This window comes from Panulirus ornatus, chromosome 31 (assembly GCF_036320965.1).
Source record: "Panulirus ornatus isolate Po-2019 chromosome 31, ASM3632096v1, whole genome shotgun sequence".
Taxonomy (NCBI): Eukaryota; Metazoa; Arthropoda; class Malacostraca; order Decapoda; family Palinuridae; genus Panulirus; species Panulirus ornatus.
In genome coordinates, this window is record NC_092254.1 from 3887907 (window position 1) to 3914315 (window position 26409).

Sequence of the window (26409 nt, forward strand, 5' to 3'; positions counted from 1 at the left end):
AGTGATTACTCATGGCTACATATCATCCTTGATAGTGGACATCACTAAATTTTTCACTTCTTAGGTTCCTGCTACATTGCTCTAAGTCCATATTAATTGATAAGGAAATGTGCTATAAGAAATTGATAAATAACTGAGAGTGATACAAGTTTCTTTGTCAGCTGGTATTTTGCTAAGTTGTCATTGAAAGAAAAATCTCTTTTTTTCTTTTTTTATATGATTGATAATTGTTTAACTCTCAGACTGCAACACATCAGTTGATGGTTTATGGTGAACTGTGTCTTACATTATTTGCCAGATTTACTATCATTGGCAACTTCCATCATATGGAAAGATCTCAGCAACCCTTTTTTAAGTTTTAAGCATTCATAAACCATGTCACATATCAGAGTAGGCCCCATGACACAGTGCATATATCACTCAGGCCATCAGTAGCTTTGACAGCATGGAGGACTCACCCATGTTGCCATATCCTGTTACCATCTACTTCATATGGTACAAGTAGTATGCAAGGGAAGTGTAGTTCAAAGAATAGTATTAGTAAAGGATAAGCTTTATGGTAATTCTTAGATAAACCTGGTTACTCTTTTTGTGTCAATTCCTCTTTTTTTGTTTGGATATCCTAGGTGTAACATGTATCACATGATGGCGGTACATGGTCATCTGTGACATACATCACCTAAGAAAGTTTCAGTCTGTTCTACCTATTCTTTGCTTCTTCCTCTTCTTGTGCTCTTTGTGCTTCTAATTTCTCCCCCTGGTGTATAATGAGATGGCAACTGAGTGTCCTTCATATGCTCCACCAGTGCAGAACAAAGGTAGATAAAGGATACATTTTCCTTTTTTCACAATGCTGCATGCATAACTTTAATTTTATATGAATATATTGCATTCTCTCAGAATATCACAGGCCATCCTAGATCCTTTCTCTTGAATATTACAGGCCATCCTTGATCCTTTCTCCAGAATATTATGGGCCATCCATGACCCTTTTTCCAGAATATTACAGGCCATCCTTGGCCCTATCATCAGAATATTGTGGGCCATCCTTGAACCTTTCTCCAGAATATCACTGGCCATCCAAGACCCTTTCTTGAGAATATTACGGACTGTCCTTGACCCTTCCTCCAGAATGTTATGGGCCATCCTTGACCCTTTCTCCAGAATATCACTGGCCATCCTAGACCCTTTCTTGAGAATATTACAGGCCATCCTTGACCCTTTCTCCAGGATATTACAGGCCATCCTCAACCCTTCCTCCAGAATGTTACAGGGCATCCTTGACCCTTTCTGTAGAATAGTACAGACCATCCTTGACCTTGCCTCCAGGGTATGACAGGCTGTCCTTGACCCTTCCTCCAGAATATTATAGGCCATCCTGGACCATTCCTCCAGAATACTACAGGCTGTTCTTGACCCTTCCCATTTCTTTCACAGTTAACAAACTATCCATGATCCATCCTTAGGAATAATCCATGCCATCCAGGATTCATTACCAAACTTATAGTGATCTGGAAGATCATAGTATTTCAACAATTCATGTTTTTAGAAACTTTCAAAGAATTCATAAATACTTAGATCTTCATAATGATTTTAAAGCTTGAAATGTTACTGAAATCATATTTTGATTATGTGCAAATATCATATGAAGCGTCTGGGGTAAACCATGGAAAGTTATGTGGGGCCTTTATGTGGAAAGGGAGCTGTAGTTTTGGTGCATTACACATGACAGCTAGAGACTTAGTAAGAACAAATATGGCCTTTGTTTGCTTTTCCTAGCGCCACCTCGCGTGTGCGGAGGGAGGGGGGTGCCATTTTATTTGTGGCCAGGTGGTGACGGGAATGGAAGTATGAATATGTACATTTTTTTTTTTTTTTTTTTTTTTTTTTTTTTTTTTTTTGCCGCTGTCTCCTGCGTTTGTGAGGTAGCGCAAGGAAACAGATGAAAGAAATGGCCCAACCCACCCCCATACACAATGTATATACATACACGTCCACACACGCAAATATACATACCTATGCATCTGAATGTACACATATATATACACACACAAACACATACATATAGACCCATGCACACAATTCACACTGTCTGCCTTTATTCATTCCCATCGCCACCTCGCCACACATGGAAGACCATCCCCCTCCCCCCTCATGTGTGCGAGGTAGCACTAGGAAAAGACAACAAAGGCCCCATTCGTTCACACTCAGTCTCTAGCTGTCATGCAATAATGCCCAAAACCACAGCTCCCTTTCCACATCCAGGCCCCACACAACTTTCCATGGTTTACCCCAGACGCTTCACATGCCCTGATTCAATCCACTGACAGCACGTCAACCCCGGTATACCACATCGATCCAATTCACTCTATTCCTTGCCCTCCTTTCAGCCTCCTGCATGTTCAGGCCCCGATCACACAAAATCTTTTTCACTCCATCTTTCCACCTCCAATTTGGTCTCCCACTTCTCCTCGTTCCCTCCACCTCCGACACATCCATCCTCTTGGTCAATCTTTCCTCACTCATTCCCTCCATATTCCCATACCATTTCAAAACACCCTCTTCTGCTCTCTCAACCACGCTCTTTTTATTTCCACACATCTCTCTTAGCCTTACATCACTTACTCGGTCAAACCACCTCACACCACACATTGTCCTCAAACATCTCATTTCCAGCACATCCACCCTCCTGCGCACAACTCTGTCCATAGCCCACGCCTCGCAACCATACAACATTGTTGGAACCACTATTCCTTCAAACATACCCATTTTTGCTTTCCGAGATAATGTTCTCGACTTCCACACATTCTTCAAGGCTCCCAGGATTTTCGCCCCCTCCCCCACCCTATGATTCACTTCCACTTCCATGGTTCCATCCGCTGCCAGATCCACTCCCAGATATCTAAAACACTTTACTTCCTCCAGTTTTTCTCCATTCAAACTTACCTCCCAATTGACTTGACCCTCAACCCTACTGTACCTAATAACCTTGCTCTTATTCACATTTACTCTTAACTTTCTTCTTTCGCACACTTTGCCAAACTCAGTCACCAGCTTCTGCAGTTTCTCACATGAATCAGCCACCAGCGCTGTATCATCAGCGAACAACAACTGACTCACTTCCCAAGCTCTCTCATCCACAACAGACATTTGTATATATGTATATATCTGTGTATGTATATGTGTGTATACGTTGAAATGTATAGGTATGTATATGTGTGTGTGTGGGCGTGTATGTATATACATGTGTATGTGGGTGGGTTGGACCATTTTTTCGTCTGTTTCCTTGTGCTGCCTTGCTAATGCAGGAGACAGCGACGAAGTATAATATAATATATTTATTATACTTTGTCACTGTCTCCCACATTAGTGAGGTAGCGCAAGGAAACATTGTAATATCATTGTAATCAATATACACTGTGATCTTTGTGCCGAACAATGAATATGGAACAAGAGCATTGCCTTTAAAGTTTTCGTAGATTTACTTTTAAAGTTTTCAAAGATCTAGTGTTGATATGAAGCTACTAACATATAGAAAGAGAGAAAGATATTTGAACAGAGTGAAAAGTGAAATTTTTTTTATGCATTTTCATAAGTGCCTGCAATTTTATTTATAGCTTGGTTTTTTACTATCAGGAGAGACTTTTTGCACTTATGGGGTCCTGTTGTATCTTTCAACATGCAGGAGTTACATTGCTTGTTCACCACTTCCCCAGTTGGCAAGGTAGTGTTAGGAATGGAAGTGGCCTCATTCTTGTACATCTATTCTGTAGTTGCCTTGTATAATGCCTCAAAACCAGAGCCCTTTATCCACAACCAGACCCCTGACATCATTCTATGTTTTCCCCCAGTAATTTCATATCCACTGGTTCTGACCATTGATGACACATCTCTCCCTTTATGCCACATCTTTTCAATTCTTTCTTTCTCATGCATGTCATACACCCTCCTCATGTTCTGCTCCAAGCCCTCAAAACCTTATTCACTCCATCCTTCCATCTCCATTTGGGTTTCCCCCTTCTCCTTGTCCCCTCCACATCTGACACATATATCCTCTTTCTCAATCTTTATTCATTTATTCCTTTCATTTGCCCAAACTATTATAGGACACCCTCTTCAACTCTCTCAGCCACATTTTTCATTACCACACCTCTTTCGTATCCTATCATTTCCTACTTGATCAGACTTCCTCAACATGTAATGTCCTCACACATTTCATATCTAACACATTCACTTTCTTCTGTACATACTCATCTATAGCCCATGCCTTGCTTCCGTACAACTGTCAGGAATGTTATACCTTCAAACATAACCATCTTTACCCTCCAGGAGAGTGACCTCTTTGCATACATCCCTCAATGCATACCTTCACCCCCTCCCCACTCTATGATTCACTTCATTTCTCATGTTTCCTACATGTTCATGCCCCAAGCCTTAAAAGCATTTTTCACTCCATCCTTCCACCTCCTCCTTGGTTTCTCCATTTTCCTTGTTCCTTCTGCTTTAGACTAGACATGTATGTCCTCTTAGTCATCCTTTCCTTATCCTCTGTATGTCCATACAATTTCAGCACACCCTCTTCAGCTCTCTCATTTATACTCATACTGTCACACCTCCTTCTTACCCTATCATTTCTTATTCATTCAGTCTTACTTATACAACATATTGTCCTCAAACATTTCACCTCCAACACTACCATCTTAATATTTTTGTGTATGGACCATGCCTCACATTCATACATCACCATTGGGACTACCATACTATCAAATGTACCTATGATTACCCTTAAAGACATTGCCCTCTCTTGCCATAGACTCCATAATGCACCCAAGATCTTTGCTCTTTCACCCTCCGTAAGGCTTATCTCAGGTCATGGTTCCATTCAGTGTCATATACACTCCCATGTACCATGTCTGTAACACTCCACTTCCTTTAAGTACTCTTCATTCAGACTTGCACTCCATATAACCAGTCTTTTCACAGCTAAACTTAATAACCTTTGCCTTTATTCACATTTGCTGATAACTTTCTCCTTTCATATACTCTCCCAAAACTCAGACACCAGTCTGTGGTTCCTCACTTGAATCTGCTAGCAGTGCCTTATCACCAGCAAACAGCTGGCTCACCCCCCGTGATCCCCCACTCCAGCAAACTGTATACCTACACCTCTCTCAAAACCTTTACATATATCTCCTTCATCACCCAGTCCATGAATGGATTAAACAGCCATTGTGACATCTTACACCCCTACTGCAGACCCACCTTCATCCTGACCCACTGACACCCCCCTCTACATACTTGCACACTTGCCTTACTCTCTTGATGAAAACTCTTTGTTTCTGTAGCTTTCCTCACACACCATACATTTGTAGCACCTTCCACAAGGCATCTTTATCAACCCTTTCATATGCTTTCTCATGATCCTTAAATGCCTCATACAAATCCTTCTGTATCTTAAGTATTTCTCATACACATTTTTCAAATCAAACACCTGTGAGGCCTCATTGTGGATAGGGGGTTTTGGTTTCAGTGCATTATATTTGACAACTAGAGAGTGGATGTGAGCAATTGAGGACAATTTTAGGATACCCATGTTTCCACCTTTTCATAGTAAATTTTACAGAACCTTTCACCACAAAGCTCTAGTTCTTAGGTACTGCACTGAATTTTCCAGCCTGTGTCACCAAAGAAATTGTCAAGGTTTGTGTAGTTCACCAGTAATATCTTTTTTATATATTGTTTCACGCTTCAGTTTTACTGTCCTCATGTACTATAGTCAAACTTGAGCATAGCTTGTTCACTTCTTCCAATTGGTATATGTATATAATATTCTAAATATCCTTGTTAGTATGTGTGAAGTTAAAATCTAGGAATGTTGGTATATCATTTCCTCTTATCTTATTGTGCTTATTTTTCTGCCTTCACTATAAGACTTTTCTCCATGACTCCCAGTCACCATGAAAATGCAAATTCCCAGTCTGTCTCTTTGTAACTGAAGTCTCCCATTATTAGTACTTCACTTTCTCTGAGAAAAGAATGTTTTATTACTTCATGTACCATTCTAATTGTTTCTTCATTGTTATCATTGTATATTTGTTCTTTATCATTGCAATTCTTTAGAGAATTGTGTAATAGTAACACCACAGTGTACTTCTTACAGTTATTATTCCTGTTGTTGTCCGAATGGGCTGTCTTCCTCTGTTGCTTGAAACTTAAAGCTATATTTTTGAAGATGGCCATTCCTCCTCCTTTGCCTTCTCTCTCCCTCTTTACTATCATGTCCCGCTCTGAGCAGAACAGGTGAGATCTTACCTCTTTAGTAGACTTTGTGTTCATGAATCTGTCAAAAATAGTTTCACTTTCCTTTCTTCAGTCCATGACTTCAAGCTCTTTACTATCACAGTATCTATTAATCCATCAACTTTTTTTTTTTTTTTTTTTGTCGATGTCTCCCGCGTTTGGGAGGTAGCGCAAGGAAACAGACGAAAGAAATGGCCCAACCCACCCCCATACACAATGTATGTACATACACGTCCACACAAGCAAATATACATACCTATACATCTCAATGTACACATATATACACACAGACACATACATACATACCCATGCACACAATTCACACTGTCTGCCTTTATTCATTCCCATCGCCACCTCGCCACACATGGAATACCATCCCCCTCCCCTCTCATGTGTGTGAAGTAGCACTAGGAAAAGACAACAAAGGCCCCATTCGTTCACACTTAGTCTCTAGCTGTCATGCAATAATGCCCAAAACCACAGCTCCCTTTCCACATCCAGGCAACACAAAACTTTCCATGGTTTACCCCAGACGCTTCACATGCCCTGATTCAATCCACTGACAGCACGTCAACCCCGGTATACCACATCGATCCAATTCACTCTATTCCATGCCCTCCTTTCACCCTCCTGCATGTTCAGGCCCCAATCACACAAAATCTTTTTCACTCCATCTTTCCACCTCCAATTTGGCCTCCCACTTCTCCTCGTTCCCTCCACCTCCGACACATATATCCTCTTGGTCAATCTTTCCTCACTCATTCTCTCCATGTGCCCAAACCATTTCAAAACACCCTCTTCTGCTCTCTCAACCACGCTCTTTTTATTTCCACACCTCTCTTACCCTTACATTACTTACTCGATCAAACCACCTCACACCACACATTGTCCTCAAACATCTCATTTCCAGCACATCCACCCTCCTGTGCACAACTCTATCCATAGCCCACGCCTCGCAACCATACAACATTGTTGGAACCACTATTCCTTCAAACATAGCCATTTTTGCTTTCCGAGATAATGTTCTCAACTTCCACACATTCTTCAAGGCTCCCAGGATTTTCGCCCCCTCCCCCACCCTATGATTCACTTCCGCTTCCATGGTTCTGTCCACTGCCAGATCCACTCCCAGATATCTAAAACACTTTACTTCCTCCAGTTTTTCTCCATTTCCTCCAGTTTTTCTCCATTCAAACTTACCTCCCAATTGACTTAACCCTTAACCCTACTGTACCAAATAACCTTGCTCTTATTCACATTTACTCTTAACTTTCTTCTTTCACACACTTTACCAAACTCAGTCACCAGCTTCTGCAGTTTCTCACATGAATCAGCCACCAGCGCTGTATCATCAGCGAACAACAACTGACTCACTTCCCAAGCTCTTTCATCCACAACAGACTTCATACGTGCCCCTCTTTCCAAAACTCTTGCATTCACCTCCCTAACAACCCATCCATAAACAAATTAAACAACCATGGAGACATCACACACCCCTGCCGCAAACCTACATTCACTGAGAACCAATCACTTTCCTCTCTTCCTATATGTACGCATGCCTTACATCCTCGATAAAACTTTTCACTGCTTCTAACAACTTGCCTCCCACACCATATTTTCTTAATACCTTCCACAGAGCATCTCTATCAACTCTATCATATGCCTTCTCCAGATCCATAAATGCTACATACAAATCCATTTGCTTTTCTAAGTATTTCTCACATACATTCTTCAAAGCGAACACCTGATCCACACATCCTCTACCACTTCTGAAACCACACTGCTCTTCTCCAATCTGATGCTCTGTACTTGCCTTCACCCTCTCAATCAATACCCTCCCATATAATTTTCCAGGAATACTCAACAAACTTATACCTCTGTAATTTGAGCACTCACTCTTATCCCCTTTGCCTTTGTACAATGGCACTATGCACGCATTCCGCCAATCCTCAGGCACCTCACCATGAGTCATTTTTTTTTTTTTTCCGCTGTCTCCCGTGTTTGCGAGGTAGCGCAAGGAAACAGACGAAAGAAATGGCCCAACCCACCCCCATACACATGTATATACATACACGTCCACACACGCAAATATACATACCTACACAGCTTTCCATGGTTTACCCCAGACGCTTCACATGCCCTGAATTAATCCACTGACCGCACGTCAACCCCGGTATACCACATCGATCCAATTCACTCTATTCCTTGCCCTCCTTTCACCCTTCTGCATGTTCAGGCCCCGATCACACAAAATCTTTTTCACTCCATCTTTCCACCTCCAATTTGGTCTCCCACTTCTCCTCGTTCCCTCCACCTCCGACACATATATCCTCTTGGTCAATCTTTTCTCACTCATTCTCTCCATGTGCCCAAACCATTTCAAAACACCCTCTTCTGCTCTCTCAACCACGCTCTTTTTATTTCCACACATCTCTCTTACCCTTACATTACTTACTCGATCAAACCACCTCACACCACACATTGTCCTCAAACATCTCATTTCCAGCACATCCACCCTCCTGCGCACAACTCTATCCATAGCCCACGCCTCGCAACCATACAAAATTGTTGGAACCACTATTCCTTCAAACATACCCATTTTTGCTTTCCGAGATAATGTTCTCAACTTCCACACATTCTTCAAGGCTCCCAGGATTTTCGCCCCCTCCCCCACCCTGTGATCCACTTCCGCTTCCATGGTTCCATCCACTGCCAGATCCACTCCCAGATATCTAAAACACTTTACTTCCTCCAGTTTTTCTCCATTCAAACTTACCTCCCAATTGACTTGACCCTCAACCCTACTGTACCTAATAACCTTGCTCTTATTCACATTTACTCTTAACTTTCTTCTTTCACACACTTTACCAAACTCAGTCACCAGCTTCTGTAGTTTCTCACATGAATCAGCCACCAGCGCTGTATCATCAGCGAACAACAACTGACTCACTTTCCAAGCTCTCTCATCCACAACAGACTTCATACTTGCCCCTCTTTCCAAAACTCTTGCATTCACCTCCCTAACAACCCCATCCATAAACAAATTAAACAACCATGGAGACATCACACACCCCTGCCGCAAACCTACATTCACTGAGAACCAATCACTTTCCTCTCTTCCTACAAGTACACGTATGTATGACCATGAGTCATACATACATTAAATAACCTTACCAACCAGTCAACAATACAGTCACCCCCTTTTTTAATAAATTCCACTGCAATACCATCCAAATCTGCTGCCTTGCCGGCTTTCATCTTCCGCAAAGCTTTTACTACCTCTTCTCTGTTTACCACCAACTTTTGTGTAAATTATTTTCAGTCTGACATTACCATCTTTAAATGCTGTAGTCCTCTCTGTGGTACTGGTAGTGCTGCTCTGTCCTTTTGGCTCATATGGTGTCTCTGGTAGCACATGTACAAGCTCTGCCCTTATGGGGCCCTGCATCTATAAGAAAATATTATTGTATATATACACAGCTGGTAAGAAGTAAAAAGATTCAATATGACTTCATGGAGAGCATGCTTTTTAATATAAAGTGTGTTTGCTAGCTTGTTCATTCAAGAGAAAGATTAATTACTTGTGGTTATTTTATAGATTATTTTATGAATAAAAGAAATATTTTAATGTGACTACATATTCCTCAGTTACTACTAAAGCTTGACAAAAATTAGTAAAACCGTACCAGTCTTGATAAGATTTTTAAAGTTAGAATAATAATAAACAACATACAGTATTTTCTGGCAGATGAGGGTCCTATCATCTAAAAATGTTGCAGGCTCCAAGATGCTTAATCCAGTGCTGGGTGGAAGTGAGAGGGAATGAGATAGGAGTGTGGGTGAGTTTATTTGTAGTTGTATGTATGCATGTGCATTTTTTCATATGTGTGTCTGTGTCTGTGTCTGTGTATGGTGATTTGATGGTGAGGGTGTTAGTGTGAGCGAGATTAAGCAGTATCTGTATAGACTTGGAAATTATTCTTTCAGTAACCTAGTATCCTCAGATATATTTTAGTGATTTGTTATTATCTGGTGAAGAGGTGTATTATGATAATTTGTTGCACTTTTGTAAATGACTGTACTACTTTATCTTTCATTTAATGATTATCATGGTCTTACTTTAGCTTTTAGATTTTCCTTTATATTAATACATATATGAATGATATCCTGATTTATGATGTAGTTGTCAAAAGCTATTGCATGTCATATGTTTGCATTACTTAGAAGAGGTAGAGCTTATTTTTTCTTTAACATGACTGGTGGTGTTGGGCCTTGTAATGGGATCACCACATAGATGCATGGTTGCTCTTCTCAACAGTCAGCCCAGGGGAAGTGGCTGCCACTCTTCCCCAACTGGGTATCAATGCTGGGTACTTCTCTAGGATGTCGCCACCACATGTTACCACCCCAATAATATCCTTGGCAACGACAACCGTAGGGGCTGGTACTGCAGAACATTTCAAGGCCCAGGTGATCTTCCCTGTGGGGGCAGCTGAACCAGGCCACACCTCTCCAGAGTTCACTAATAAGACCAAGAAGACTGAGGGTGGTCCTGCAGCTGGGGAAATGCACAACAGTGGTGGTGTTGGTGTTGGTGGTGATAATGGGCGACATGGCACTAGTGACGGTGGTGGTATTAATATCTGCGAAGGAAGATTTAGTTCAAGTAGCAGTGGGATTAGTGGTGTTGAAAGCATGGCCAGTCAGCAAATGATTACCCCCCCTGCCTGCCAGCCCTCCACATCCACACCAGGAGCAGTGGTGCTGAGAGAAACACGGAGCAGCTCCCCTTCTGTCTGGCGAAGGGGTTTGCTGGTAACAGATTGTGGTAAGGAAATTTTGGTGCCTTCTTTGACTGTGTGCGTGTTTGTATTTCAGAGCCCAATTACTAAACTTCATGTGGGAGAATCATCTTGGTTTTGGATGACACTACTTCACTCCATTAACAATGCTGTGTGTGTGACTTATCTTGTATATAGCCTCTTTGTGAACCCATTGTGATTAAGTTTGCTGCTTCAATCTCTTAACCCTCAGTATCTTGTGTACATCTTTGCTTGACTTTTATTGTAAGGAAGTCCAAATGGATTATGTACCTGTGGCTGCATATATGAGGATCTTTTACCACATAATGATATTATTATCTCCCTCATTTCTAAAGATATTACATGACTATGCAAGCTTTTGCATGATATACCAAAAGTTAAACTTTCTCACCAAACTGGTCTACAGTACAACAGTTCTTTTCTCTGCATGTTCTCTAGTCCATACCCTGACCCCACAGTTATTGAATAATGTACAGCTCTGGATGCGCTCACTTACTCCCTCATAATTAGCGCTTACTGTTGTCACTCAGGTCCCTCTCTTGGAACCGATATATGTACTATTTATTGTGCCTTCTTTCATGACCATATTTGTGGTACTCATATGCATATATAACCTACTATATATATCACTTTTCCTGGACCTGCTTTACCTGTAACGTACAATATGTTCTACTGAGTTCTACCCGTGGTGCTATTATACCTGTACATTACTATATGTTCCACTTAATTCTACCCCTGGTGCTACTATTTATACCTTTAACTTACTGTATGTTCCTCTGAATTCTACCTCTGGTGTTACTATACCTTTATCTTACTGTTAGTTCCACTTTCTACCTCTGGTGCTACTATACCTTTTATTTATTATATGTTCAACAAAGTTCTGCCCCTGGCACTATTATACCTGCAATTTGCTATGTTTCAGAGTTCTGCTGCTTTTTAAAGCTGACTGAAAATAAGTGTCATTATTACCCATAGTTTGTGTAATGTTTCAATTGTGACTTCTCTCCCATTACTTTATTTCTCAATCACATCCATCTCCCTGGTGGTTTTATACGTGTGAATTACTGTATTTCACTCATGACCCTTTTTATATTAGTCATATGGTATAATTTTCCTTATATTCTTCTTTCTCAATATCTATGTTAGTATGTGTCAAGTATGGTCCGTAATGATGTTATATCATTTCTTATCATCATAGTGTTTTTAATGACATTTTGGTAAAGAAAATCTTCCTCTACACTCTAGAAACTTGTATCTTCATGAATTCCTTTCACCATGAGAATCCTACATCCCCAAGTCTTTCTCTTTATAACTGAAATCCCCCATTATCAGTATTTACAATCACTGAGAAGTGAGTGTTTTAGTTTCCTATACCTTCCTGATTGTTCCGTCATTGTTAGCATTGTCTGTTTGCTTTGTATCTGCAATTTTCTGGAAAATTGTTTAATATTAATGCCACTATTCCCTTCTTCCATACAGTTACTTTTCCCATTATGAATCATTTGGATATGCCATCCTTGACTAATTCTTGAAACGGTATTTTCTATTAAGGGAGCCAATCTTCCCTTTTCTTTGCCCTCTCTTTCCCTCCATACTATCATGTACCCATCTTGGAAGAACAGGTGTGATCTTATCTCTTTAGTAGGCTTTGTTGCCAAGACTCCAACAATAGCGATTGCACATTACTTTACATGGCCCTTGAATTCCAGCACTTTACCTTTAACTATAAATCCATTAACATTTGAGTACATTACTTTCAGTCTGACATTACCATCTCTTAAGATTCCTGCTATTTCTGCAGTGCTGGCAGGGCTGTTCCATCCTCCTGGCTCATTTGTATCTCTAGTGTTGTGTTTTTTTTTTTTACTGTATTCTTTGCTTTTCTCCCTTTCTTCCCATGATTTATTACATTTGATGAATATTCCACTGACTTCCACCTTATTTCTAGGCTTTCCTAAGTACTCCCTGGTTAGGTAACTCCAGATCAAACTTTATCATAATTGGTTGCATCTTTACCTCATGATTATAACCACCAATTCTTCTCCTTTCTTGTATCACTGAAATTTCATCCAGCAATTTTATAACCTCTAATAATCTTTTAATAATCATTTCTTACTTTCTCCCTTTTTCTTCATTGTTTGGTGTATGATCTTTCAAGCCCAAAAAAATAATCAGTGATTGGTGTCGTTTGACCTACTATGTAACGAGATCCTTCTCATTTTAGGTCCACCTACCTTTCAGGTAGATCCTTCATTATTGAATTGTCAGCCACTGTGTCTGTGACTTTCTCAAAAATCTCTCTTTCTAGCTAAAAAGCTTAGGTCCCATATGGTTTTTACTTTTTATAACCTTTCATCAACTTGGCCATAGACTTCTGTGGTTGCTCCAACTCTAATAGTGCATATCATTCTGTCTACAGCTTCACTAAATTTCCTGTTTTTCTCTTTGTATGAGCCTGGGTGTGCATTCCTATGCTTCAATCTTCATGTTTTGTGTCTTTTTGCTCAGCTACCAAAATTGCTCCTTCTGCATCTTCCTTCTCATTATTTTCTGTGTTTTAGTCCCTTTTTCTCTCTGAACAGCTGTGTATGCATTTACATGTGGTTTGTGTGTTTGTCTGTTTTTATACATACATTTAGATTTGTATTTACTTAGGTTCTTGTATGCTTACATGTGATGTTGATAAAATATTTGTCTTTCATTAGGAAGTCGACGAATTTCTTGCCGTGACTTGGGTCAGGGGGATCATCAAGGGTGGCTGTATCGTCGTCGCGACAACAAAGGGTTTCTCCTCCCACACCGCTGGGAGCGTCGTTGGTTTATCCTGAAGGTGTGTATGGGATGTTGTGCAAGGTGAAACCACATGAGGTGACCAACTCATGTATACTTTTCCTTTTACATTCCTTTATTTGTTATTGTAAATGAAGGTATTCTGTTGCAATGTAATCTACTGAAAGATCTCTGATTGAATTGCATCAAGAGGAATGTCACTGACGTGAGAGGAATGGGTATCTTGGTAAATATTACTCGGGATAAGTAAAGAGACCAAGGGTTAACCACTGAACAGAGATAGTTAGATATAAATCAGTGTTTATATTGGATTGTGGTTGTTCTTGTGGGCCTTAATTTTACCATAAATGTTCCAGAAAAACTACCTATATGGTTACCGTGACCGTGAGGCAGTGCGGGCTGATTCACTCATCTACTTGCCAGGCTTCCATGTTTGTCCTGCTGCCGATGTCAAGGGCAAAAAATTTGCTTTCAAAATATACCATTCAAGTAAGTAATTGAATGTGTAACTTACATGCATGCTCTTTTTGTACATAAGCAGTTACATTCCTTCAAAAGCATTGGTAGAACTAGTTTGAAACCTGCTGTCTCTCTCTCTGTCTCTGTCTCTGTCTCTCTCTCTCTCTCTCTCTCTCTTTATATTCTTTTTTTTTTTTCATACTATTTGCCATTTCCCGCGTTAGCGAGGTAGCGTTAAGAACAGAGAACTGGGCCTTAGAGGGAACATCCTTACCTGACCCCCTTCTCTGTTTCTTCTTTTGGAAAATTAAAAAAAACAAGAGGGGGAGGATTTCCAGCCTCCCGCTCCCTCCCCTTTTAGTCGCCTTCTACGACACGCAGGGAATACATGGGAAGTATTCTTTCTCCCCTATATATATATATATATTTTTTTTTTTTTTTTTTGCTTTGTCGCTGTCTCCCGCATTTGCGAGGTAGCGCAAGGAAACAGACGAAAGAAATGGCCCAACCCACCCCCATACACATGTATATACATACGTCCACACACACAAATATACATACCTACTCAGCTTTCCATGGTTTACCCCAGACGCTTCACATGCCTTGATTCAATCCACTGACAGCACGTCAACGCCGGTATACCACATTGCTCCAATTCATTCCTTGCCCTCCTTTCACCCTCCTGCATGTTCAGGCCCCGATCACGCAAAATCTTTTTCACTCCATCTTTCCACCTCCAATTTGGTCTCCCTCTTCTCCTCGTTCCCTCCACCTCCGACACATATATCCTCTTGGTCAATCTTTCCTCACTCATTCTCTCCATGTGCCCAAACCATTTCAAAACACCCTCTTCTGCTCTCTCAACCACGCTCTTTTTATTTCCACACATCTCTCTTACCCTTACGTTACTTACTCGATCAAACCACCTCACACCACACATTGTCCTCAAACATCTCATTTCCAGCACATCCATCCTCCTGCGCACAACTCTATCCATAGCCCACGCCTCGCAACCATACAACATTGTTGGAACCACTATTCCTTCAAACATACCCATTTTTGCTTTCCGAGATAATGTTCTCGACTTCCACACATTCATCAAGGCTCCCAGAATTTTCGCCCCCTCCCCCACCCTATGATCCACTTCCGCTTCCATGGTTCCATCCGCTGCCAGATCCACTCCCAGATATCTAAAACACTTCACTTCCTCCAGTTTTTCTCCATTCAAACTCACCTCCCAATTGACTTGACCCTCAACCCTACTGTACCTAATAACCTTGCTCTTATTCACATTTACTCTTAACTTTCTTCTTCCACACACTTTACCAAACTCAGTCACCAGCTTCTGCAGTTTCTCACATGAATCAGCCACCAGTGCTGTATCATCAGCGAACAACAACTGACTCACTTCCCAAGCTCTCTCATCCCCAACAGACTTCATACTTGCCCCTCTTTCCAAAACTCTTGCATATATATATCCCTGGGGATAGGGGATTAAGAATACTTCCCACGTATTCCCTGCGTGTCGTAGAAGGCGACTAAAAGGGGAGGGAGCGGGGGGCTGGAAATCCTCCCCTCTCGTTTTTTTTTTTTCCAAAAGAAGGAACAGAGGGGGCCAGGTGAGGATATTCCAAAAAAGGCCCAGTCCTCTGTTCTTAACGCTACCTTGCTAACGCGGGAAATGACGAATAGTTTAAAAGAAAAAAAAAATATATATATATATATATATTTTTTTTGCTTTGTCGCTGTCTCCCGCGTTTGCGAGGTAACGCAAGGAAACAGACGAAAGAAATGGCCCAACCCACCCCCATACACATGTATATACATACGTCCACACACGCAAATATACATACCTACACAGCTTTCCATGCTTTACCCCAGACGCTTCACATGCCCTGATTCCATCCACTGACAGCACGTCAACCCCGGTATACCACATCGATCCAATTCACTCTATTCCTTGCCCTCCTTTCACCCTCCTGCATGTTCAGGCCCCGATCACTCAAAATCTTTTTCACTCCATCTTTCCACCTCCAATTTGGTCTCCCACTTCTCCTCGTTCCCTCCACCTCCAACACATATATCCTCTTGGTCAATCTTTCCTCACTCATTCTCTCCATGTGCCCAAACCATTTCAAAACACCCTCTTCTGCTCTCTCAACCACGCTCTTTTTATTTCCACACATCTCTCTTATCCTTACATTACTTACTCGATCAAACCACCTCACACCACACATTGTCCTCAAACATCTCATTTCCAGCACATCCATCCTCCTGCGCACAACTCTATCCATAGCCCACGCCTCGCAACCATACAACATTGTTGGAACCACTATTCCTTCAAACATACCCATTTTTGCTTTCCGAGATAATGTTCTCGACTTCCATACATTCTTCAAGATTCCCAGGATTTTCGCCCCCTCCCCCACCCTATGATCCACTTCCACTTCCATGGTTCCATCCGCTGCCAGATCCACTTCCAGATATCTAAAACACTTTACTTCCTCTAGTTTTCTCCATCCAAACTTACCTACCAATTGACTTGACCCTCAACCCTACTGTACCTAATTACCTTGCTCTTATTCACATTTACTCTTAACTTTCTTCTTTCACACACTTTACCAAACTCAGTCACCAGCTTCTGCAGTTTCTCACATGAATCAGCCACCAGCACTGTATTATTAGCGAACAACAACTGACACTTCCCAAGCTCTCTCATCCACAACAGACTTCATACTTGCCCCTCTTTCCAAAACTCTTGCATTCACCTCCCTAACAACCCCATCCATAAACAAATTAAACAACCATGGAGACATCACAAGCCTCTGCCGCAAACCTACATTCACTGAGAACCAATCACTTTCCTCTCTTCCTACACGTACACATGCCTTACAACCTCGATAAAAACTTTTCACTGCTTCTAACAACTTGCCTCCCACACCATATATTCTTAATACCTTCCACAGAGCATCTCTATCAACTCTATCATATGCCTTCTCCAGATCCATAAATGCTACATACAAATCCATTTGCTTTTCTAAGTATTTCTCACATACATTCTTCAAAGCAAACACCTGATCCACACATCCTTGACCATTTCTGAAACCAAACTGCTCTTCCCCACTCTGATGCTCTGTACATGCCTTCACCCTCTCAATCAATACCCTCCCATATAATTTACCAGGAATACTCAACAAACTTATACCTCTGTAATTTGAGCACTCACTCTTATCCCCTTTGCCTTTGTACAATGGCACTATGCACGCATTCCGCCAATCCTCAGGCACCTCACCATGAGTCATACATACATTAAATAACCTTACCAACCAGTCAATAATACAGTCACCTCCTTTTTTAATAAATTCCACTGCAATACCATCCAAACCTGCTGCCTTGCCGGCTTTCATCTTCCGCAAAGCTTTTACTACTGCATATATATGCAGCTCTTCCAGAAATAATGTAAGATATTTTATTATGCAGCTCTTCCAGAAATAATGTAAGATGTTTTATTAAAGATCTTGTCAATGTTTGTCTCCCATATACAGCTATTCCAACAGTAACAATAACGTATTGTATAAATGATCAACTCGCCTTTCTTGTAGTTTAACTTGTGGTCTGCTGCTGTATTTGATTTTTTCATTTATGCTTTCATTGTGCAGGTTTGTTTCTTGATTATTTTGCTGAAGATTCTACAGGGCTTATTGTCATTGCAGGTGGAGCTACATTTTATTTTGCATGTGTTACAAGTGAAGAAAGAAGTCGATGGATGAGCCAGATGGGACTCTCTGCCATCTCCTCCCTTACATTTCATCACCGTCAGCTCCACGGCACACAGCAGCAGCAGCAGGGTGAGTTCCTTCCCTGTGTGTTATCCTCATAAAGCACACCAGCATCAGGAGTGTGTCTCACTTGTGAATCTCATCATTATCAGCAGACCTATCATTCCCAGCAGGCCACATATGTTTACTTTCTTTACCAGAGCTTTTTATAGCTAATCGTACCATTTGTATTAGAATTGGCATCATTAAGAATTAATGTAGACATTGTGTTGCAGGAAGTTGCAGCTTCTATTATATGTGTGATAGAGGACAGCAGGTGTATATGAACATGTGGTAGAGGGCGGCAGGTGTGTATGTACATGTGATTGAGGATAGCAGGTGTGTATGTACATGTAAAGGGCAGCAGGCAAGTGGTAGAGGATGGCAGGTGTGTATATACATGTGGTATATGGCAGCAGTTATGTATGGTGTATGTACATGTGGTAGAGGTTATATGTGTGTATTTACATGTGGTCAAGGGCTGCAGGTGTATATGGATATTTGTTACCAGCAGCAGGTGCATATGCACATATGGTAGAGGGCAACAGTTGTGTATGCCCATGTGGTACAGGGCAACAGGTGTGTATATGAATGTGGTAAAGGGCAGCAGGTGTGTATTTATATGTGATAGGGGGTAACAGGTGTGGCTGTACATGTGGTAGAGGGCAGCAAGTTTGAATGTAAATATGGTACAGGGCAGTGTGTATATTCATGGATACAAGGTAGCATGTGTGTATGAACATGTGGTTCAAGACAGTAGGTTTGTATGTCATGTGGTAGAGGACAGCAGGTGTGTATGTACATTTGGTACTGAGGAAATATTGTGTATTACGTGTGGTAAAGGGCAGCAGGTGTGTATGCCCATGTGGTAGAGGTTAGCAGTTGTGGATGTATGTATAATAGAGGGCAGCAGGTGTGGATTTGTGTGGTACAGGCCAGTAGATGTGGATTTTTGTTTGGTAGAGGGCAGTAGGTGTAGATGTAGGTGTGATTCATGACTTCAGATATTGATGTGTGTTGTTAAGGGCAGCTTATTTGAATCTATGTTTGGGAAGAGGGTGCAGGTTTATTTTTATTTATGGTAGAGGACAGCAGGTGTAGTTGTATGCGTGAAAGAGGACAGCAGGTGTGGATGTATTTTTGGTGAAGTACAGCAGGTGTGGATGTATGGGTGGTAGAGGGCAGCATGCATGATTGGATGGGTGGTAGAGGACAGTATGCATGAATGGATGGGTGGTAGAGGGCAGCTTGCATGAATGTATGGGTGTTAGAGGAGAATAGGTGTAGGATATTGGTGGTAAAGAGTAGCAGGTGTTGATGTTTGTGTGGTAACAAGACCTATTTATTGGTCCATCATGTATTATACTATGTTCAGAGATGTTTCAATGAAAGACCTTCTGTAACCCATTGTCTGCTGATATCCCATACATTGGATGTGCCACCTCTTGGAGATGACTGAATATCCTATGGGTGGGCTCTCATTTGTGAAATGTTTCCACACAGCTGTAGGGGGCGTTAATTATTCAGAATTCTGTTAGTGTCATCATAGTATTTTCCATACTTTAGTACATGTTTTTTTCATCCAGGTGGCCAGAATACACAGTGAGGGTATACATGATACATTGGACTGCTGTAGTCTGTAAGAAAATTTATTTAGTGTGTATAAACTAATTTATAAAAGTAGTAGTTACTGGGTATGAGAATTTAATCTCATAGTATTTAGAATATGGTGCTTTTGTCATTGTGGTTTTATTGTAGGAAATGGCTCATTGAACAGAGATAATCCAAAAGCATTTCATTTTTAGAAATAGAAAAAACAAATAGACTTGTACTCTTGACATTTTTGGTTGCAGGCGAGGAAGTTTACTACAGTGAAACAGATGAAGAACTTGAAGAACGTTCATCCCCATCTCGACATTCTCCACAATCTTCACAGCCCAGGTACAATTGTGATTGTTACTGCCACCTTTGCTGCCTCTTTAATGAGCTGCTGGTGAACTTTAAGTGGAAGTGAGTTTTCTAGGTGATCAGTTGCACCTCTGGTGTTAGTGTCTTTTATTTTAATGCTTGCTGCTTTACTGCAAATGGAACCATAGGAGCTGAAGGGCTAAGGTCTTGGGTGCATCAAGGAATGTATGGAAAGAGATGTCACTGGCTTTTAAGGGCAAGGATGGATATGTTTGATGGCCTAGTGGTCTCATCACTGTTGTATGGTTTAGGCCTTAGACAGAAATGTAGAGAAGGTGAATGTGTAGGAAATGAAATGTTTTTGAGGATAATATTTGATGTAAGAGTTGATCTGATAATGAATGATTGGGTAAGTGAGTTGTGTTGTTGTAAAAAGATTATGTAAGAGAGTTGAAGAGGGTATTGTTTTAAAATGACTTGGACATATGGAGAGAATGAATGATGAGAGGATGACTTGAAGGTTATACATGTTGGAAGTGGAGGCAGTCAAGAAAAGGAGGAACGAAGGAGTTGGAAGGATGGGGTAGAAGGTGCTTTGGGGATCTGGTACCTGGATGTGCAGGAGGATTTGAGGCATGTAAGGGATAGAGTGAATTCCAATGATGTGTTGTACAGGGAACAATGTGCTGTTAGTGGGCTGAACTGGGACATGTGAAGCAGTTGGGGTAAACCATGGAAAGGTCTGTGGGGCATGGATGTAGAAAGGGAGCTGTGGTTTCATACATTACACATGACACCTAGAGTCTAAGTGTGAACAAATGTGGCCTTTGTTGTCTGTTTTCTTGGCAATACCTCACTGAAGCGGGGGGTAGTGATTCTTTTTCCTATGAGTCAGGGCAGTGACAGGAATGGATGAAGGCATGCAGCTGTGAATATGTACATGTGTATATATGTATATGTCTGTGTGTTTATGTATATATATGTGTATATGAGTGGATGGGCCATTCTTCGTCTGTTTCCTGGTGCTACCTCGCTGACGTGGGAGACAGCGATTATGGATAATTATAATATTATTTTTTTTTTCATACTATTCGCCATTTCCTGCATTAGCGAGGTTGTTATTATTATTATTATTATTATTATTATTATTATTATTGTTATTATTATTATTATTATTATTATTGTATCCCTGAGTAAATGTGAATAAGAGCAAGGTTATTAGGTACAGTAGGGTTGAGGGTCAAGTCAATTGGGAGGTAAGTTTGAATGGAGAAAAGCTGGAGGAAGTGAAGTGTTTTAGATATCTGGGAGTGGATCTGGCAGCGGATGGAACCATGGAAGCAGAAGTGAATCATAGGGTGGGAGAGGGGGCGAAAATTGTGGGAGCCTTGAAGAATGTTTGGAAGTCGAGAACATTATCTCGGAAAGCAAAAATGGGTATGTTTGAAGGAATAGTGGTTCCAATAATGTTGTATGGTTGCGAGGCGTGGGCTATGGATAGAGTTGTGCGCAGGAGGGTGGATGTGCTGGAAATGAGATGTTTGAGGACAGTATGTGGTGTGAGGTGGTTTGATCGAGTAAGTTATGTAAGGGTGAGAGAGATGTGTGGAAATAAAAAGAGTGTGGTTGAGAGAGCAGAAGAGGGTGTTTTGAAATGGTTTGGTCACATGGAGAGAATGAGTGGGGAAAGATTGACCAAGAGGATATATGTGTCAGAGGTGGAGGGAACGAGGAGAAGTGGGAGACCAAATTGGAGGTGGAAAGATGGAGTGAAAAAGATTTTGAGTGATCGGGGCCTGAACATGCAGGAGGGTGAAAGGCGTGCAAGGAATAGAGTGAATTGGAACGATGTGGTATACCGGGGTCGACGTGCTGTCAATGGATTGAACCAGGGCCTGTGAAGTGTCTGGGGTAAACCATGCAAAGCGTGCGGGGCCTGGATGTGGAAAGGGAGCTGTGGTTTCGGTGCATTATTACATGACAGCTAGAGACTGAGTGTGAACGAATGGGGCCTTTGGTGTTTTTCCTAGTGCTACCTCGCACACATGAGGGGGGAGGGGGTTGTTATTCCGTGTGTGGCGAGGTGGTGATGGGAACAAATAAAGGCAGACAGTATGAATTATGTACATGTGTATATATGTATATGTCTGTGTGTGTATATATATGTATACATTGAGGTGTATAGGTATGTATATTGTGCGTGTGTGGACATGTATATATATACATGTGTATGTGGGCGAGTTGGGCCATTATTTCGTCTGTTTCTTTGCGCTACCTCGCTAACGCGGGAGACAGCGACAAAGCAAAATAAAATAAATAAATAAATCCCTGGGGATAGGGGAGAAAGAATACTTCCCACGTATTCCCTGCGTGTCGTAGAAGGCGACTAAAAGGGAAGGGAGGGGGGGGCTGGAAATCCTCCCCTCTCGTTTTTTTTTAATTTTCCAAAAGAAGGAACAGAGAAGGGGGCCAGGTGAGGATATTCCCTCAAAGGCCCAGTCCTCTGTTCTTAACGTTACCTCGCTAATGCGGGAAATGGCGAATAGTATGAAAGAAAAGAAGAATTATTATTATTATTATTATTATTATTATTATTATTATAATAATTTTTTTTTTTTTTTTTTTTTTTTTACCTCGTCGCTGTCTCCCACGTTTGCGAGGTAGCGCAAGGAAACAGACGAAAGAAATGGCCCAACCCCCCCCATACACATGTACATACACACGTCCACACACGCAAATATACATACCTACACAGCTTTCCATGGTTTACCCCGGACGCTTCACATGCCTTGATTCAATCCACTGACAGCACGTCAACCCCTGTATACCACATCGCTCCAATTCACTCTATTCCTTGCCCTCCTTTCACCCTCCTGCATGTTCAGGCCCCGATCACACAAAATCCTTTTCACTCCATCTTTCCACCTCCAATTTGGTCTCCCTCTTCTCCTCGTTCCCTCCACCTCCGACACATATATCCTCTTGGTCAATCTTTCCTCACTCATTCTCTCCATGTGCCCAAACCATTTCAAAACACCCTCTTCTGCTCTCTCAACCACGCTCTTTTTATTTCCACACATCTCTCTTACCCTTACGTTACTTACTCGATCAAACCACCTCACACCACACATTGTCCTCAAACATCTCATTTCCAGCACATCCATCCTCCTGCGCACAACTCTATCCATAGCCCACGCCTCGCAACCATACAACATTGTTGGAACCACTATTCCTTCAAACATACCCATTTTTGCTTTCCGAGATAATGTTCTCGACTTCCACACATTCTTCAAGGCTCCCAAAATTTTCGCCCCCTCCCCCACCCTATGATCCACTTCCGCTTCCATGGTTCCATCCGCTGACAGATCCACTCCCAGATATCTAAAACACTTCACTTCCTCCAGTTTTTCTCCATTCAAACTCACCTCCCAATTGACTTGACATAATCACTTACATGGGAAACAGCAGTTATGTACAATGATAATGACAATGATAATAATAATGATATTTATATTATTATTATTATTATTGTATCCCTGAGTAAATGTGAATAAGAGCAAGGTTATTAGGTACAGTAGGGTTGAGGGTCAAGTCAATTGGGAGGTAAGTTTGAATGGAGAAAAGCTGGAGGAAGTGAAGTGTTTTAGATATCTGGGAGTGGATCTGGCAGCGGATGGAACCATGGAAGCAGAAGTGAATCATAGGGTGGGAGAGGGGGGCGAAAATTGTGGGAGCCTTGAAGAATGTTTGGAAGTCGAGAACATTATCTCGGAAAGCAAAAATGGGTATGTTTGAAGGAATAGTGGTTCCAACAATGTTGTATGGTTGCGAGGCGTGGGCTATGGATAGAGTTGTGCACAGGAGGTGGATGTGCTGGAAATGAGATGTTTGAGGACAATGTGTGGTGTGAGGTGGTTTGATCGAGTAAGTTATGTAAGGGTGAGAGAGATGTGTGGAAATAAAAAGAGTGTGGTTGAGAGAGCAGAAGAGGGTGTTTTGAAGTGGTTTGGGCACATGGAGAGAATGAGTGAGGAAAGATTGACCAAGAGGATATATGTGTCAGAGGTGGAGGGAACGAGGAGAAGAGGGAGACCAAATTGGAGGTGGAAAGATGGAGTGAAAAAGATTTTGTGTGATTGGGGCCTGAACATGCAGGAGGGTGAAAGGAGGGCAAGGAATAGAGTGAATTGGAGCGATGTGGTATACCGGGGTCGACGTGCTGTCAATGGATTGAACCAGGGCCTGTGAAGTGTCTGGGGTAAACCATGCAAGCGTGCGGGGCCTGGATGTGGAAAGGGAGCTGTGGTTTCGGTGCATTATTACATGACAGCTAGAGACTGAGTGTGAACGAATGGGGCCTTTGGTGTTTTTCCTAGTGCTACTCGCACACATGAGGGGGGAGGGGGTTGTTATTCCGTGTGTGGCGAGGTGGTGATGGGAACAAATAAAGGCAGACAGTATGATTATGTACATGTGTATATATGTATATGTCTGTGTGTTTATGTATATATATGTGTATATGAGTGGATGGGCCATTCTTCGTCTGTTTCCTGGTGCTACCTCGCTGACGTGGGAGACAGCGATTATGGATAATTATAATATTATTTTTTTTTTTTTTTGCTTTGTCGCTGTCTCCCGCGTTTGCGAGGTAACGCAAGGAAACAGACGAAAGAAATGGCCCAACCCCCCCCATACACATGTATATACATACGTCCACACACACAAATATACATACCTACACAGCTTTCCTTCCTGGAGAATTTTCTGACTATTCCAGGTATGAGTGCTCCATGCAACAAACATAAGCCTACTACGGTCCCCCAAATTAGTTTTCTATGATATCAGAAAGGCCTGTCCATCTTTTATAATTTTAAAGGGTTCTTATCATGGTAGAATTGTCCATACTGCCCAGAAATTTCCCACATTCTATAGGGTTGGTGGATGAGGAGCAATGGCTAACCCACCTTAAGTGATAGTGGTGTGTAGTCTAGTTTAATGTGTATTTCCAATTTTGTTTGAATGTTAATCTATCATTTCACTGAGGCTTCTTTATATTTTTGTATTCATTAATTGATAGCATAGTGATGTAATTATCTTTTTTTTTTATCATGCCTGCCATTAAGGGGTAAAGAGTTCAGTACCTCAGAAGAACCCTTATCTATGGGTTTTTGGTATTACCTGTAATTTCTAGGGCTTTGTTTGGGAAAAGTATCCAGTATGTCTTTCTGAGGGGACAATTTGTTTTTCCTTTTCAGTCCAGATGGGAACCTCTTGAAATAGTTTGCATGGAATGGTTTTCCTGATAATCTAACTCCTCAGTGTCTTCTTATAAAAATCCTTTTATTCTTTATGTCCTCAGTCTCTAGAAGGAGACAGAAGTTTTTCGTGCTGTGTGCAGACTTGAGACTTTTCTCTTTTATGACAACATTTTATGGGATAACTCAAAAACCTAGATTCCTGACTAAGAGTGAAAATAGTAAGTGTTGAAATGGCCTTTTTGTCAACTCTTAAAAGACATCACCAAGAGTCTCAGCTTTTTGTCTTATTCCTTCTTTGATCTCCAGTGACTTTTGGACTTAATCATAGTTTATTGAGGGGGACATTACATGTGCTTCTTGGAATCTTGAAACTCCTTTAGGTAAGGAATGTCTCAAAATGGATCAAAAACTCTCTTTATAGGTTTAACCTAGACTTTATGCTAGAGCTTTTGATGCAAGGAAGTTGGCCTTTACCTAAGCTTTCCTGAAAATCTTTAGTTACAGAAAACAAGAAAAGGTCTGTTAGAGTTGACAGATCTAAAGCCCCCCAAAATAACCAACCAGATTAAAGTTATTTTGGATATGTTTAGGCTAATTTATTTGCACCATTCCAAAATCATAATCTAACCTTTTGATGTGGAGAAAATTTTGTGATATTATTACCATAGAAAACCTGAAAGTTTTTGCTGAGACAGTGACTTCAGATATCTGCCTTTTTTGGGAATTCCATTTTTGCATAAAGGAGCAGCCTTAATACTTTCCGAGGTGGTTGGAGAAAAATTATTGTAAGCCACAAGAGGCATTATGTCATTACAGGACAGTGAAGGCAACAGTCATAGTTAACATGTTAATCCTGCTTGTTCTTTTCTTACTTTACACATCATTGTCTTATACTTACTGCATTTGTTGTAGAATGTAGACTAAGATGAAGCTGTTCATCTTGGTTTTTCTAATGTCATGGTCTTTAACTTGCTGTATTTGTTGTAGAATGTAGGTAGACCAAGATGAAAAAATCATTCATGTATGATTGGAAGTTTGTGTCGTGAAATTAGT

General features: G+C 41.2%; 1 protein-coding gene across 3 annotated transcripts in view; it reads left to right on the forward strand.

Moving 5' to 3' along the window:
* Window positions 1-26409, forward strand: part of cnk (connector enhancer of ksr) — a 91016-nt gene that overhangs the window by 36688 nt on the left and 27919 nt on the right. For 2 of the 3 annotated variants that reach the window (XM_071680422.1, XM_071680423.1), the window contains exons 11-15: window positions 10619-11128; window positions 13829-13953; window positions 14270-14402; window positions 18086-18220; window positions 20044-20131. In XM_071680422.1, coding sequence (XP_071536523.1) covers window positions 10619-11128; window positions 13829-13953; window positions 14270-14402; window positions 18086-18220; window positions 20044-20131 — 991 coding nt within the window. The remainder of the gene's footprint in view (window positions 1-10618; window positions 11129-13828; window positions 13954-14269; window positions 14403-18085; window positions 18221-20043; window positions 20132-26409) is intronic. The other variant, XM_071680424.1, reaches the window with a different exon arrangement.